The sequence below is a fragment of the Terrapene carolina genome, unplaced genomic scaffold (genome assembly GCF_002925995.2).
Source record: "Terrapene carolina triunguis isolate 2854851 unplaced genomic scaffold, T_m_triunguis-2.0 Scaffold66, whole genome shotgun sequence".
NCBI lineage: Eukaryota > Metazoa > Chordata > Testudines > Emydidae > Terrapene > Terrapene triunguis.
This window is the reverse complement of record NW_020664417.1, coordinates 63497650-63512663: the sequence shown is the minus strand read 5'-3', so window position 1 is coordinate 63512663 and position 15014 is coordinate 63497650. Positions and strand designations below refer to the sequence as shown.

Below are 15014 nucleotides of genomic sequence, written 5' to 3'. Positions count from 1 at the left end.
TTAATTCGGATTAACGCAGCTAAATCCGAATTAAAGTCGTAGTGTAGACCAAGCCTCTGATTCTCTTTTTCCAAAAAGATTCTTTTACATAGTCTCTCTCTTTCAGATAAAACAATGAGTTAGTTAAGAAGTTAGGAGACACTTAAACATAGACTGCCACTGTATTCTGAAACTGGGTTATCTCAGGTCAGAAAAACAAGGAAAGCATAGTCCTTAAAGTGATCACATGCTTTAAAAAAAATGCACAGAAGGAAATTTTAAGGTTAACATTGTAACAACATGGGGAACGGCTCTTATATGTATATATGTATAGAGAGAGAGACCTACCTCATAGAGCTGGGAGGGACCCTGAAAGGTCATTGAGTCTAGCCCCCTGCCTTCACTAGCAGGACCAAGTACTGATTTTGCCCCAGATCTCTAGGTGGCCCCCTCAAGGATTGAATTCACAACTCTGGGTTTAGCAGTCCAATGCTCAAACCACTGAGCTATTCTCCCCCCCCCCCTTTTAATATAATGTTGGTGACTAGTCTAAAATTACTATGCATTGATATGGTTCAGCTTTTAAACACATACATGTCAGGAAATGCAAAGGTACATAGGATAGGCAAAGCTCAGTTTTCAGAATGGGTCAAGATATGAAAAAAATTGAATTGGGGAAAATTGAAAATTTCAAATAAAAATCTACATTTTTATTTCCAAATTTCAGATCCAAATTTCAGGTAATGGGGGTTTTCCAAACTGGAGTTTACGTGTAATATCCATGGCATCTGTAGCAATATTTTGTATTACTGTATCTAGTGCCAGCTTTAAAGCCTTAATATGCATGTTCACTGTACATAAACTCGTGTGTAGGCTGTAAGGAAAATATGAGACAAATTTAAGGTGAAATGGCTTAATGGCTGCAACTTTATTTAGCGAATAACACACAAATTGAAACCACTTAGATGCAGGCAAATAGTTTCTGCTGTTGTGGGCAACCATGGTGATGTTTTTGTAATAGCCTTACGCTCTGGATCCTACTTATAGTATTAGGTAACAGTTTGGTCACTTAAATAGTTTTAAGATTGCTCAATAGGTTTCGCAAGCCTTGTCAGGTGATATAAGCAGTATTAACTGTTTGCTTAAACCCCTGAAGCGAGTTTGTGTCCTGCTACGGCTCCCCTTCTCTGTTATGCCAAGTGGATCTCAGATGCAACTGGAAACTGATCTTCCTCATAGCCTCTTTATCCATCCATTCTGGAATCCCTCTCTCCATACACTTAGGATCCAAAATGTAGGTTCCCACACACATGGCACCAGATGCATCCATATACATGTATCTGATGCGTGAGAGAGATTATGATGAATTTAAATTAAAAAAATCCCCTAATTTAATTGCATGTTGTCAGCAATTTTCACAAGTGGGTGAGGGAGAGGAATACACCTTAGCTTTTCAGGTGCTTTTTTGGAGTCTACTCTGAGGGTTGAGAAAGCATTAGACAAAGAGTGGAAGGGATGGAGCACATCCCCCACTGCCTTTCTTATTCTGTTTTACCTCAAAGGATTGGTGAAACAATGAGAATGTTTACCCTAGTAGGGCATCTTGAAACCACACTTGAGCTCCTCGCATATCATGTTCCTGAGATGACCATTGGGGTATTCTCAGAATGAGTGCCTCAAAACTGATAATTTAGTCAGTGTAGAATCCTTTTCTTGGTATTAATTTTTAATTGTTGTGAGTTATAGTATGAACTGATTTTTTTTACATCTGGTAGAAGTGCTTAGAGCTCTAAGACTAGACACATTACAAATCAAAATACATATAAATAAAATCACTTTTTCTGTTATAAATGGACAGAATACCTGACCTTTACATATTGGCTGAGTTGCAGTTGCAGATATTGCAGAGGCATTGGGTCAGGAATCAGTTGTGCCTCTGGCTGCTGGTGTGTTGGTGGGCTGGAAATGGCTAGTGTAGATAATGAAGTAGGGACCATAGGCACTGACTCCATGGGTGCTCCAGGGCTGGAGCACCCACAGGGAAAAATTAGTGGGTGCTCTGAATCCACTGGCAGCCAAGCTCCCCTCACCCCCTGCACTTCCTTCTCCTCCTCCTCCCCCTCTGAGCGTGCCATGTCCCCACTCCTCCACCTATCTCCCAGTGTTTCCCACCCGACCACCGTCAAACAGCTGTTTGGCAGCTTTAGCAAGCTCCGGGAGGGAGGGAGAGGAGCGGGAAAGTGGTGTGCTCAGGGGGAAGGCGGGGCCAGGGTGGGAATTTGGGGAAGCAGTTGGAATGGGGGTAGGGCAGGAGTGGGAACAGGCAGGGCAGGGGCAGGGCCTCATGGAAGGGGTGGAGTAGGGGCGGGACCGGAGGCAGAGGGGGGTGGTCAAGCACCCAGGGGAAAGTGGGGAAGTCGGCGCCTATGGTAGGGACAGGTACAGGAGAATAGGACTTTATTCTAAATGAAGTTCCGTTTAAGGCCAGAATGGTATAGGGATATTTAGGGACATTTTGGGATTCCCTTTGTTACCTTACCAAGTATATTCTAGCTGGTCCATAAGGTGAGATATCTTGAATGGATTATGTTTACTGTACAAACCACGCACCAAATTCTTCTAGTAAATCTGTAAATGCAAAGTATTTCTAATGAAGAGACTGTGAAATTGCTTAGATTTACATTAGTAAACAACATGCACAATTTAGCCCCATAATGGCACATACTTGAGCCAGTAAGGGTACATGCAGATCATGCTATACGCACTCTTTCATTTCTTTATTCTGCAACCATTTTTTTCACATTATGAAAGCAGTCATTCTTTATTGAAATCTACATTTTTTGAACTGTGAAATCTCAGATCCAAGCCATTTTAGAGTTGCTAGAGTGAAAAAATGCATCTGCACAATTTTTTTCCAACTTCAGCAATAAAAAATATATACTTTTCATACTCTGGTAAATGAACAAACATAAATACATTTTCTTTGGATCTTTCAAATGTTAATTCCTTGGCTAAGTACAAATATAAAAAACTTTCTTCCAAAATGTAATTTTTGGAGACCGATATAAGCCACTGAAAATGAGGACCGAAAGGAAAGGCCCATCTAATGTATAGCATCACACCAATAACATCATCATATAATACAATTATTTTTCATGTCGAAAACAATAAGGTATTGATTTACCCAGACAGCTTACTCATTAGGTGTGAAAAAAGGAGCAGTGAATGTGAGTCACTGGATTCTATTCAGAAGAGAATCACCCTATTTGGTGTCCTTTCTTTCTCTCTCTCTCAATCTTTTGCAAGTGGTAAGTGTTGCATATGGTGTTTCATCTCTATCACTTTTTTTATTTGTATTGACTTGCACTGGATTTAACCTCAAAAACAAGCCTGTGAGTATCACAGAGTAGTGAACAGAAATATGCTGAGAAATGCTCCCAGAGGTTTGTAATGCATCTAATAAACGAAGAGAGACAGTTCCAAAACTCTCCATTTGCTACAGAGTTGACAGCAAAAGGCTTGAGGGCTTGCTGTAAAAGTAATACGTCCAAAATCCTTGAACATTTTTCTTTGCAAGAATTTTCAGGAAAGGGCATAAGACAAGACAAATCAGGAAAATAAAATAATCCATTTTTCTTATAAGGTCACATTGTGACAGATATGGCAATTTCCTGTGGTGTGCTTGGGAGGCCTTACTGAATTAAGTTTATGTATCTTTGGAGTTCATTGTGTTACATGCATGGTTTATGTATTATTGTGGGCTGGGATTGTATGTAACCTCTCGAGGGATGGAACTGTGACAGACGTGAGACCCGGCGGTTCAAAAGACTATATTGAACAATGTGCCTGAGAATGTACTTTTGGAACAAAAAGTGTTGTGGTTTTCCTGGTGAATTCCTAATGGGAGGTGAATGCAAATTCCTCACTTCTGGTTATTAAAAAATACCCAGCCCTTTGAAGCTATGCCCCGAGGAGTTGGCCATTGTCTATTGATTGTCTTGTATATGAGGCCAAGATCTAAGGCCCAAGGTTTAACTGGGGAATACCTAATGGGAGTTGAATGCAAATCCCCCACCTCCAGTTATGCCAAAAAACCCAACAAACCAAAACCCAGCCTTTTGAAACTATGCCCTGAGGAGTGGGACATTGTCCGCTGATCACCTTATACATGAAGCCAGAAAGGCCCAAGTTGTGCAAAGGAAAGACTGAACTATTCATGGTTGTTCTGATTCTGAATCTGAGAAAGTTATGAACTTCTAATCACAAGGAAGACCCAGTTATGAGTTTTGAAGGACTGACACCTACCAGAACTCGAGACTTGAGCTGGTGTGATAAGCTTTTTAGCATGCATGTAGGTTCTTTTATTGTTTTAAATTTGTTTTCTCTGTAAAGCTTTCACCTTCAGAATAAATGTGCTTGCTTAGAAAGAGCTGTGTGGTAACTTGTAACTGAGGGAAATTACACTGTTCATAGCCTCTGGAGAGAAAGCAAAATGAAGACAATGTCCTATTTAGGCAGTCTGGCTTGAAGGGGATATCACAGTGTGGGCAGGGAACTGTGCAGCTTGGAAAAGCCATAGATAGAAGGGAGAGAGAAGAGGGTCTCCATCCAAGAGAGGTGTTGATTGAGGAGCCGGTAGCCTAGTGTGAGTGCCTTTGGTCTTTGTAGTCCTCTCTGTCCATAAGGGTGAAAATGTCCAAGTACTTCGCCCTTGACAGTAGTGGAGCAAAACACAACATCATGTTCTTTTCTCTCACCTTGTTCAATTCACACTCTGCTTCAAAAACATTGTCATCCCCCTCCCTAAAATGAGGAAATAATTTGAAGTGTATGCCATCCACGGAGACAAGTACAGGGGGTTTGGTTTCATCTACCAGATTAGTTTTGCTGGCACAATCTCTCCATCTCAAGCTGATATGTTCCCTGTCCTCTTTCCTCATGCTGGTGCTGGTGTTCCTCATGTTGGCGTCTTCTCTTCTTTCTCATCTTGGCACTGCCACTCCTGGTCTGTTAACAGCTGGAGTTCCAGTCGCACTCTGTCCCTCTCCAGCTTCTTGTACTCTGCCAGTCTGTCCACAATTTCTGTTGCAGTGGGGCGTTCAATCCCCATGAGACATAGTTGCTTCCTCTGGCAGCCTCTTCCTGGCTTATCTCCAGGGGCTTTTCCAGGCTGCAAAGTTCCTTGGCAACATTGTGATATTCCCAGCAAGCCAGACTGCCTAAACAGACCAGCACCCATGCTTTATTTTCTCTCTAGAGGCTATGAACAGCATAATTGCCCTCAGTTACAAGTTACCATACAGCTCTCTATAAGCAAGCACATTTATTCTTAAGGTGAAAGAATATCGGTCCCAGGATATTAGAGAGACAAGATGGGTGAGGTAATATCTTTTATTGGACTAGCTTCTGTTGGTGAGAGAGAGAAGCTTTCGAGGCACACAGAGTCTTTTTAAGGTCTCAGAGTACCTTTCTCAGACCTGAAGAAGATCTCTGTGGAGCTCAAAAGCTTGTCTCTCTCACCAACAGAAGTTGGTCCAGTAAAACGTATTACTTCACCCATGTTGTCTCTCTTGTGTATGTATTGACTTTTTTTGCACACTATCACTAATATTTCACAGTGACATTCAATTAATTAAATTTTTTCTAGAGATCATCACTTTTGTGGGTTGTCTTCAAAAAATAATTGAACTCTTTCTGGATACAGTTACACATCTTCAAGAGGCAAAAAACAAATTTTATGATATTAGATGCAGACATGATGATAAATCTCAATCCCAGATTGTTCAAGATGTTTTCAATGAAATAGTTGTGTGTGAAGGAGAAGAGACACATTCTGGGAAAGTATCTGCTGGTGTAAGTCAGCCACTCCAGGTAACTTCTCCCATGAATGAAAGGAAAAGTCCAAACATTCACCAAGTCCAGCCAAGCGAAAACAAAACAGTGGGAAAAGAAACTGCTATATCATTAAGTGAAAAAAATCCTGATCAAGAACAGGCAGTAAGCAGAGACCTCCCAAAGCTAATGGAAAATGAAGATCACAAGCTACTACAGAGTTCACATACAGAGCAAAAAGATTACAACGGAAAGGAGGAAAGTCATGGAGCAGGGTCTTATAATAAGAAATGCCCAAACAGAGCTTTTCAAGAAGTTCCCAGGAGCAATGGAGATGATATAATTATATCTAGAAAATGCGAAGATATCTGTGATAGATCTGTAATTAATCTTTCTGATCAAGAACAGGCAGTAAGTGAAGAACCCCCAACTCAGATGGAATATGAAGATCACAAACCAACAGAGAATTCATGTGAAGAAGAAAAAGATGACAACAGAAACGAGGAAATTTATGAGATTACTGGGAGCAACAGAAACAATACAATTGAGTCTACAAGTTTGGAGAATATATGCAATACACCTGCCATGAATCTTTCAACAAATGATTCAGAAAAAGTGGAAAGATCAAGTCCCTGGATGAACAAAGAGTAAGTATGCAAAAGTTGACTATTTGTAAACACACATCTGCGTGCACTCCAGCCATTTGAGATGCATAAAGGTCAGTTCACCCTTTAGTATGGACACTTAATAAAAATGTAACCCTGCATTGAAGATTTTAATGTAGTTTCCTAAAATCTTGAGCACATAAAGGGTCAGATTCAAAACTTATTGAAACCAGTAGAAAGATTTCATTGATTGATGTCAATGAGCTTTGGATCAGGTCCCAAAATTAGGCAGCTTTCTACTAATTTGTAACGAATTTTTAATCAGTCTCACTTATATTTTTCTAGGTCCTATGCACTTGTTAGTTAATGCAAGGTATTACTGATGAGTTCCTTGTGCTTTATAAAAACTGAAAAGATAGGTAGATAATTTGGATGTATTTATTATTTAAATATATTAAATGCATACATTAATTACTTTATTTCTTACATAATATAGGACAAAAAAAGAAAATCCCAAAGAATAATACTGTGTATTTTTCTGCAGATTTCTAGCAGAAGTGAGTGGTAAGTTTGAACCTGAAGTTGCCTGTTATATTACAGCACCTTCCATCACTCTAGAAAATTTAGTATGCAGGATCATCAATGACATAAGTTCCTTGGTGGTGGAAGATTCTGAGGAGCTGGTCAGCAATGTCATCAGTGTTGCATGCTTAGACCATGGAAAACTAATTCCCTTTCCTATCAACATTGCAATCCCATTCACTGCACGCTACAGAGGAAATTATCGAGATATCATGGTGAAGGTGATCGATATGAACTTTCAATCAAGTTACTTAACTCCCATTTCCTTTGATGGGTGCCAGGGAAACCAGAAGGTTGGTGAATTCGTATCTGAGTATTATGAAAGGATCTATTGTGGTTGAACAGTTAAGGTTGAGTTAAATTTTGCAATTAAAGCAGTGATTAATAAGCCATGCTTTCCATCATGAATTTCATATATTGCCAAGGTTACCTAAACACTAAGACCCACATTTTCCACTAGTTTTGGGTGCCTCAAAAGTCAGGTGCTAATTCACTCCCCCAGAACAACCCCCAATATAGGGAGGCATAAAGGTAAACCTAAAGCTGCCTATCCTCCCCTCCTCCCTCAGGTGGCTCAGAGCATAATTTGGTTCAGTGTGGATCTTTTTCTAGACTAAATTGTATTTCTCTCTCCAAGATTCCCCATGGTTGATTGGATACAAAACTCACCAATTAACATCTCTTCAGAAACATTAATTGGAGAAGTTCTTTGCCCCAGAATACAGATGATTCTAAAGTTTTGTTTTGTTTTAAATGTGAGCATTTGTGTGAAGTTGACAATTCTTTGGTAAATGAAACAGAGGAGAGATTACTTTGCATTTAACCTAAAGAAGAGTAACAATTATATCTTCATACACCCACCCTCCCACTTACTAAACATAGGATGGCAACCTTGTTAATGACGCTGAGCCTTATTCACCACTGAAATTTACCGGAGTAATACAGTAGGGAACCAGGCTGTCAAAATGGTAATAACATTTAAGTTATTTTCATTTTGCTTCTCTGAATATAGTTAGTTCATCCATCGGAAATGATAATCTACTAACAATTGTAGCATCTTTTTTCTCCCACAAAGGGGGCCTTTGCAGACGTGAAAATTTGCCAGCTTGGTATTTTTTCTGTGGTGTCGTGCTTAAAAAAAGAAACATTCACCATTCCAAAGAAAGGGTTCTCACAAAAGCTAAGCATGGATTCTAGAATCTCTTTCTACTACCCTCCAGAAACGTTCAGTTCTCCAGTGACCATGCAGTTAAAGGTAAGTGTGAAATATTCATATTTTATTTCGCATCATGTCCATGTCACATGAGTAGTTCCAAAGAGAAACCCATCATAATGATGGAAGGCCTCCAAACAGTGTTATTACTGTGGTTCCACTGCATAGACAGCTGAGTGGCTATGGAGTGGACACTCAGGGGGACTCTGCAACCTTTATGCATAACAGTCCTGGGTTTCATGTCAACTCCAAACAGGCCAACTTGAAAGGAGGCTAGGGAAGTTTTGGCAGGACATCCATCCACAACTCTATGGATCCAGTGCACAGGGGGATGTGTGAATTACAGTCCATAATCCATCTCAGGGGCAGGGATAAGAGTCAGATAGACATGTGAGGCTTGTCTGACATCTGCCTATAAGGGAAAGGTAGATTCCAACCCGCTACAATTCTTGTAAACTTCCCCTGGAAAAAGCCTGCCTACTTCAGCTTTACATGTGGATGTTTCACCACTGTGAACAAGGAAGTCAAAACTGTGTGAAATGGATCCTTTCATCTTAAGCATGGAGTAAGAACAGAAATACATTGTTAATTTTTACTTCACATTTTGAGATGATTAAGAAGGCCACTTACAATAAATTTCTCACTTTCATAATTAGCCTTTCTATAGAATAGAACCCTTGAGGAACAATAATAACTTCATTAGCATAAGCATGCAGACTTTCTTGCTGCTTTATATGAAAGTGTCCAATATGTATTTGAAAGAGGTCAGTCACTTCATTTTTGAGTGGTGGCAAAAACCCAGATAACATTTGTTAAAACCATTTAGTCTCATAGTAAACATATCATCTGCCAATATAAATGAAGCAATAGCTATTTATATGCTTGCTATGTTCTGGGAAACAAGATTGTTCCAACAATAACAATAATTATTATAATTAAAAAATCTACACAGTGCATGAAGTCTTTGGGTCAGGCAGTGGTGTATTTTGTAGGCAAATTTTCTCCGCTCTCATCCATTCCCTTTGAGCTAGTCTGGAAGTGAAAAAAAGGAGTCATCTCCCTATAAGTCAGTGGTCCTCAAACTGTGGGGTGTGCTCCCCAAGGGGGGCACAGAGGAATGTTTGGGGGGGGGGTGGAGCCCTGGCCAGCCTCGGGCAGCAGGTTGAAAGCCACCTAGTTCTGCTCTGCCCCCAGACCAGCTCCAACACCACCTGCAGCTCCACACTGCCGCCAGTACAGCTCTGCCCCCAGACGCAGCTCCACTCTGACCCTTGTTCCGACCCCAGCCCAGCTCTGATCCCAGCCGCAGTTCCACTCTGCTCTCTGCTCCACTCTCAGCCCCAGCCCCACTTCACCCCTTGCTCTTCCCCCCCCCCCCGCTCCATTCCACCCCAGCCCAGCTCCAGGCCTGGCCACTCCGCCCCCTGCTGTGTTCTCAGCCGAAGCTCCACTCCAGATTATAACCTGCTCTGTCCCCGGCCCAGCTCTGCCCTCATTTGCTCTCTGCCCCAAAGCCAGCTCTGCCTTTAGCCCCAGCTACTCACCCATCCCCAGTTCTGCCCCCAGCTGTGCAGTAATAGAGGGGGGTTGCAGACAGATTCCATTACTGGTAAGAGGGGGCATGACAGAAAAAGTTTGGGCACCACTGCTATAAATCCTATGCTGGGAATACCTCATTGTGTGGGTGTCCCCAGCAGGCATAGAGCCAATAAAACCTGTTCCTATTCCTTCCTCCTTGGAGTCACAAGCACAGAGGGTGTTCCTAGAGTAGGGAGGTCAGGAATGGCTGGACTATGATATGCTTCAGCTATTCCTAGATAGTGTATTGCTCCTAGGGGATTATAACCAGCTGGTCCAAAGTTAGAGAACTGGAAGGCTAGGGACAGAGAATCTGGGAGATAAAACTGGCTACCTTATAGCTTCCCTGATCTGGTGCATCCAGAAAATCTGACCCTATGTTTGCAAATATGTGTAAATAATTACTTTTAATAATAATGATATGAATATGCTCCATCCTTTCTCAAGCAAAATTCCCAGTGTAGTCAGTGAGAGTTTAATCTGAGAACCTCAAGATTTGGCCTAGCTGTAATATGTAAATGAAAACATTAACAAGTTAAATCAGAGAAGTGGCATGACTTTAAAATTCTTGGCAAATAGAATGTGTATAAAAAGAATAATAAAAAATTAATATAAGAATACAGACAAAAAGGTAGTGTATAAATTCTACCTTGCATCTGAAGAAGTGGGTTTTTTACCCACGAAAGCTTATGCCCAAATAAATCTGTTTGTCTTTAAGGTACCACTGGACCTTTTAAGACAATCACACACAGTAACAGGAGTCCAAATTATTTAATTAACAATGGCAGAATTTTCTGATGACACTATTGCAAAGAACTTGGTTGTGCATATGGTAAAAAAAAAAAGAAAGAAAGAACCTTAGAGCTCTTCAACAAAAAAAAAAAAAAAAAATCTATATGGTCTCAATTAAAAAATGTCAAGAGATTTTGTGAAATGCAACTCTCCTCCAGTTCCTGAAGTTAAACTAAAATGATTTTTACAGCAATTTTGTTTAATTACTTGTAAATTAATTATTGTGTTACTTGCTATACATAGGTCCAGCCAATTGAGCCATCACTGGTTTCCATATTAAAGGCAAAATATGACATGTACCATTCAGTAGTGTCTACTAGCCCACTGGTTCATATCCAGCATCCTTCATCCCAGCCATTTAACAAGTCAGTCAGTGTTATTCTACCCTGTCCTCCAAATCCAGAAAAAAAGAGACCAGGAGATGCAACAGAACATGCAAGAGCATCTAGTGCCACTGTAACCAGGGTTACAACTGCATATCATCTTCGGTAAGTGAGAACTTCCTCCTACAAATCCAGCAAGATCAAGACAAAGGAATTGCAAATAGTCCTGACTAAACCATTTTTATATTAAAATGTATTCTTCACCTTAAAGTGTTCTGAAGGTGTCCTCTTCAAAAATATAATGAGCCAGATTTTCAACTGATGTAAAACAGCATAGTTCCATTTTCTTCAATGAAACCACCCCGACCTACACCAGCTGGGGATCTCACCCAGTGTTTTTAAACAGAAGATGGGGAAAAATTGAGACATTTATAGCAAAGAAGAATTTAGCTGTTTTCATGTTATTTAACACCAGATTTTGCCACCTTGACTCACATTGAGTAGTATCTTACTCCATGTGTAGTCCAGAATACAACTCAATTCGAGTCAGGGTGGCAACGTTTGATTCTTAATGTGTAGCTACAGTCATGTCCAGGATTCACCCTTCATTGCTGTACATGTCTGAGTTTATTTCCTAGCAGAACAAACCAAAGAAAACTACTCACTCTAAGTCTTCTTGTTTCCTACTCAATGCTTCTTCATGGCCATTAATGACATCAAGTACAATGTGAAACTTAAATAGTCCAACGCACAAAAGAATCAATATTTCCAGCTGCCCAGGACAGCAACCTTATAATGGGCAGGTGGCCAGCCTGGTCTCCAGGCTCTACTCTAAAAGGTCAGAAGGTTATATGGGTCAAGAGTTCTAAAACCTAGTGATTTTTTGTGTGCCTTAATTTCACGGTGCCCAGCACTGCTCAGCTTGATCAGAGGGTGGACACACAGCACCACATTTCTTTCTGAAAATCAGCCCCTCCCCCTTAGAAAATAGAGGCAACTATAATCACTAGTCACTTTTGGTAATCTTGGTGACAAGTCCTAATAGTAGTTCTTAACTGACAGATTAATGAAGTGCTCCTGACAATGAAACCCACTTGTCTGCTTCCCTGGGTAAAGGCCTGGATAAAACCCTGTAGTAGGAACAGCGGTAGTGGGATTTCTTTTTAGGGATCCGTTGGAGCAGGTTGGTGTCAGCCTAGAAATGTTCCTCCCCTAATCCCCAAAGAGGTGTTTAACCCATCCTACTGATCCTTTGAAAATTGTCTTTACATGATGGAATATATATTATAAATAGGCTTCTGCACAAGCAGGGGTCTAGGTGATAAAGGGAGTAAGTGTTCCTATTTTTCACTTCTAGAAACTTCCTTAGATTACTTTATTTAAAAGGATTAAGTCTCATTCTAATCCCGTGTAGACCCTCATCCTCATCATAGATCCACCCTGTGATTTGGCAAGGTTGGTCATCACTGCTTGTAGGAAGTTCCAAACTGATATCCTGAACCAGGGATGTTGGATGGTGCACAAATGCTTGCATCTCATCTGCCCACACTTAGCAATGCTGTCAGCCTAGAGCTGTGTAAACTACATGACTTCAACTTCAGAAGTACTTGAATTTATGCTAGGTTTTAATTTGAAGTGTGCCTGTAACAAGGATTCTGTTCTTTGAAGACCCAGGATATTTCATTACTTCAGTTAGTACAAATATACCTGTAATGCAGAGCAGAAAGAGAGTGCTCTGTACAAAACAGGGGTCAAACTATAATGTCTCAAACACAATTTAATGTGACCGAATAACTTGATTCAGTCACCTAATAATAGTGAGCCACATAGTTTTAAGCTTTTCTGCTCCTATACAGTACATAGTGTTCAAAGCCTGGACTAACACAAAATAAAACAACAAACTGCTACTTATTTTCACATATTCCTTGTACTTTGAACCATTTTGTATTTAATCAATAAATGTCTTAGAACTCTTTAAAGCATAAGCTTATACCACACACGTAATGTAGAGCAGAAACAGACTCAGGGTCTATACGAAACAGGGTGCAAACTAAACTAAAACACCTGAGGGACACAGGTGTGTGTGTGTGTGTGGGGGGGGGAGCAGTTTGTCCAAAAAGCTCAGCCACTGAACTTGTGTCTATGAAACACTGTGCAGCATCTATATCATCTTGATTCAAACTGTTTTGCTTTCTTTGGATATGTGCAAAATTTCTCAGGCCATTTTTAGAGTGTATTTAGGCTTTTTTCAGAAGACCTGATTTCCCACTGCTCTAGCTGAAGTCCATAGGTGGTGAAGGAGCTCAGCTTTTTTGAAAATCGGGCCCTTAAAGGTCAAGCTTTGTTCATAGGGATAGGCTGGGTGGAGGAAGTCACATTGTGTTTTTTTTGTGACCCTGATTGAGTCTGTCCCATGTGATCAGATTGTTCATTCCAGTTCAGCAGAAACTATTTTAATTTTGTTCTTCCTTGATAAGTGGCCTTTCTGCTGAGATCCCTGATCTAACTGAAGAAGTCAGAAATAAATCATATCTCCTAGCTGCTGTGTTTCTCTGGCTCCAATAAACAGCATCTTAGTGTGCTATCGTCTGTAATTTCCCCAGTTGTTGTTAACTGTCTTATTATGAGTTTATATTTTGGTTCACATAACAACTATAACTAGTTTTGGAAGGCTAGTTTATTTTCCCCAAGATCAGACTTTTGGTTTTGCACAGGGCTAAAGCGTACTTCCACTTCTGGTGAATCAGTGCAAATCAGATGACCCTGTCAAAAGCAAACCTTGATATAAGTTTTGCTCAATATTAGACTATAGGTTAACTACATTCATTTGGACATGAACCTTTCCAAACTACAGAGCCTGAGTATACCTGGAAACCAGTCCATACATGCCATTTTCTAGATGCAGTTTTTCAGTAAGAGACAAACCATCCCAGATGGTCTGCAGTTAGGCGGGTTAAAGAGAAGGGAAAAGACACTGCCACAACACAAGTATTTAATATCCACAGAGCTTTATTTTAACCTTTGTAATGATTTCTCATGTCTTGTGGTTTTCCAGGGCAATGAGTGCCTCGGTGAGAAAACATGGAGAGAATCTCGGTGAATCCTTGAAAGTATTGGGTTACAGAAGCAAAGAAGAGGAGTGGGTTGTGCTTGATGATGTTATTGTGCGGAATGCACGGAACGGACTTGTATCATTTGAAGTAGATGAGTATTTAGAAAGGTAACACATAAATAATTGAAAGAAATTATTTAGGTAAAATATTCATATCCAAACAAATTGATGAATGGGAACTTACTAGAGCTGAAAAATCATTCACTAAGAATTATTTTGCTTGCCAAAGTTTGGCTCTTCCAGTCTGTAAATGTTTCATGATATACTGATGACTTTCTTAGATTTGTATGTTATGAATAATTATGCCAAAATTTTTATTTTGGTAAATAATTCTTCATCTGCATATTGTGCACAAACATAACATAGAATGCACTTGACATTTGAAATATGAGTTACAGTAATTAATTTTGACTGGACAGTGTGTTTCTGCTCCCTGATTGGATGAGCATAACTCTCAGTTTTAAGATTTGATGTTGACATATATTCTCTAGTATTCACTTAAAATTCTCTGTTTATGTAAAGATTCTGCCAACAAACTTTGTATGATAGATGATGCCTGGGAACCAAAACAACATAGGTCTAACCACACTTGACACAAATGCATTTAAACCTTACAAAAATCAATTTGTGATTTGTTTTCCCCAGAATTTATGCACACGACTTCATACATATTGAGCTTAGTGCTGCAATCTTTATGCAGGATAAACCCCTATTGATGTCTATTGGAGTTCTGGAAAAATAAGGTCTCTATTCTCAAAACCTTGAACGTTAGAATAAAGACCTTATTGTGTCAAACTGCGAAGTATTTGGGAGTATGCTGAAAGTGCAGATTACTATGTACATGTGCAGCAATTACCTCTGTCATTCACTGTAGTTTATTACTGTATGATTTTGAAAGCAAAATAGAGGATTTTGTGATATGCCCTAACACTGAACACCTAACACTTAAGTTTCATACAAGTAGCGGCAAGTTGTGTATCTTACTCATGTCAAATATC

The 15014-nt window shown here is 40.0% G+C and overlaps 1 protein-coding gene across 1 annotated transcript in view; it reads left to right on the top strand.

The window, feature by feature from the left end:
- The window catches only part of DTHD1 (death domain containing 1), a 37813-nt gene that overhangs the window by 1269 nt on the left and 21530 nt on the right, over window positions 1–15014 (top strand). Inside the window, exons 2-6 of the mRNA XM_024210418.2 lie at window positions 5627–6458; window positions 6961–7291; window positions 8074–8253; window positions 10825–11069; window positions 13960–14124. Of these exons, the coding sequence (XP_024066186.2) occupies window positions 5627–6458; window positions 6961–7291; window positions 8074–8253; window positions 10825–11069; window positions 13960–14124 (1753 nt within the window). The remainder of the gene's footprint in view (window positions 1–5626; window positions 6459–6960; window positions 7292–8073; window positions 8254–10824; window positions 11070–13959; window positions 14125–15014) is intronic.